Below are 1,576 nucleotides of genomic sequence, written 5' to 3' on the forward strand. Positions count from 1 at the left end.
AAACAATCTACCCCACAATGGTTAGTATAGCACAGAGTTTGATGCAGCCCTGGTTGAGGTCAAGCACTCCAATTCGAACCTCTCAAGGGCTTTCTCTATGTGTTGCCAGTGTACTGGTAAAAATGACTTTAAACTCTTGTCAGCGCAGTTACTGGTGCATGCATCACAGTCCCACTCAAATAAACCTGTCACAACACAGAGTCAGCAGCTAGAGAAGAGTACAAGGGCAGGCCTCTAGCTTTTCATTCGAGCATCACTAAACGTGCACAGAGTGCCCAATTATTTCAGCATTATTGAGCAAGCCTACAGGAGGACCCAAGCCTTGCTACATTAGATTTTCTTTAGTAATTTGCTCAAGTACCGCTGAGGACACTTAAAGGGCTTAAAACGGTGGCTGCAACCAGTTTCCTTTTCTGGATTGTTAATTCAGGTTTTCTCTTTCAAATTAACTCTCACTGCATGCTGTGCAGTAGCGCTGGGAGAACTGTTTAACACTAATTTTCTCAATTTTCAGCTTTTTTTTTTTTTCATTATATAACTGCTTTTATAGTTACATATGTTTTGATTAGACTTGTACACGGTGTGTTTCTGCTAGAAAGAGTAAAATGTAATACCTCTGTCAGAGAAAAAAAAAATTTACCAAAACTGTAAAATTCCTTTCATTTCTTTTTTTTCACTTTTTTTTCTTGTTCTTTTAATTCAACCTGAAGTTTACAGATTGTATTGTGTCAAAACACATGGACATTTTTAAAATGCTGGGATGTTTGTGAGAGTTGATATCTGCATTGATCAGATGCATTGGTTGATCGGATCAATCACGTTTGATGTACAGGATCAGTCGGACAACCCCTGGCTCCCTGAACAAATTCAATATCTGTGTCTGGTTTTTCACAGCAGCAACAACTCCAGGCCCAGCATTTGTCACACGGACATGGTCTTCCTGTGCCGCTCACTCCGCACCCCTCGGGCTTGCAGCCTCCAGCCATCCCACCCATTGGCAGCAGTGCTGGTCTCCTGGCACTGTCCAGTGCACTGGGGGGGCAGTCCCACCTCCCAATTAAAGATGAGAAGAAGCACCATGATAATGATCACCAAAGAGGTAAGTGCTGCCAGATGAGTGTGTGGCTTCATTAATTTATCTTTTCTTCTTTTTCTTTAAACTCTCCTCTTAAGAAAAAAAAAGGGAATTTTCACAAGAATTCCCAGCTAATGACTTCAGTATTTATTACCTAGCGGTAGCCAGAAGTTGTGTTCAAATGCCAGAAACCCAGTTTTATAAATCTGTCTGTACAGTATTAATAATTAACTGTACAGAAAAGTTAACATCTGTGCAATTTATTATTTAACAGACATCAGGATTCTTTCTTACGAGTATGATAAATGTATAATTTTATGTAAACTAACTAGTACTTTTCTCTTTCTCTCTCCCCGCACTTTCCCATCCTCTGCCACCGCCTCCTCCCCATCTTGCGCACGGGGGCTGCTCTGCATGCAGACAGAGACTCCATCAAGGTAGGACTCCGTTTTGTAGGTGTAAGGGCTGGCTCGGAAGGGCGGTGGACTGCATTTTTTTGGT

At 41.6% G+C, this 1,576-nt stretch overlaps 1 protein-coding gene across 1 annotated transcript in view; it reads left to right on the forward strand.

Moving 5' to 3' along the window:
* Nucleotides 1–894: 894 nt before the first annotated feature.
* The window catches only part of TLE4 (transducin-like enhancer of split 4), a gene marked incomplete at its 5' end in the record, with an annotated part of 44,650 nt that continues 43,968 nt past the window's right edge, over nucleotides 895–1,576 (forward strand). The window contains 2 exons of the mRNA XM_010296867.1: nucleotides 895–1,099; nucleotides 1,496–1,512. Coding sequence (XP_010295169.1) covers nucleotides 895–1,099; nucleotides 1,496–1,512 — 222 coding nt within the window. The remainder of the gene's footprint in view (nucleotides 1,100–1,495; nucleotides 1,513–1,576) is intronic.

This window comes from Phaethon lepturus, unplaced genomic scaffold, assembly GCF_000687285.1.
Source record: "Phaethon lepturus isolate BGI_N335 unplaced genomic scaffold, ASM68728v1 scaffold23721, whole genome shotgun sequence".
NCBI lineage: Eukaryota > Metazoa > Chordata > Aves > Phaethontiformes > Phaethontidae > Phaethon > Phaethon lepturus.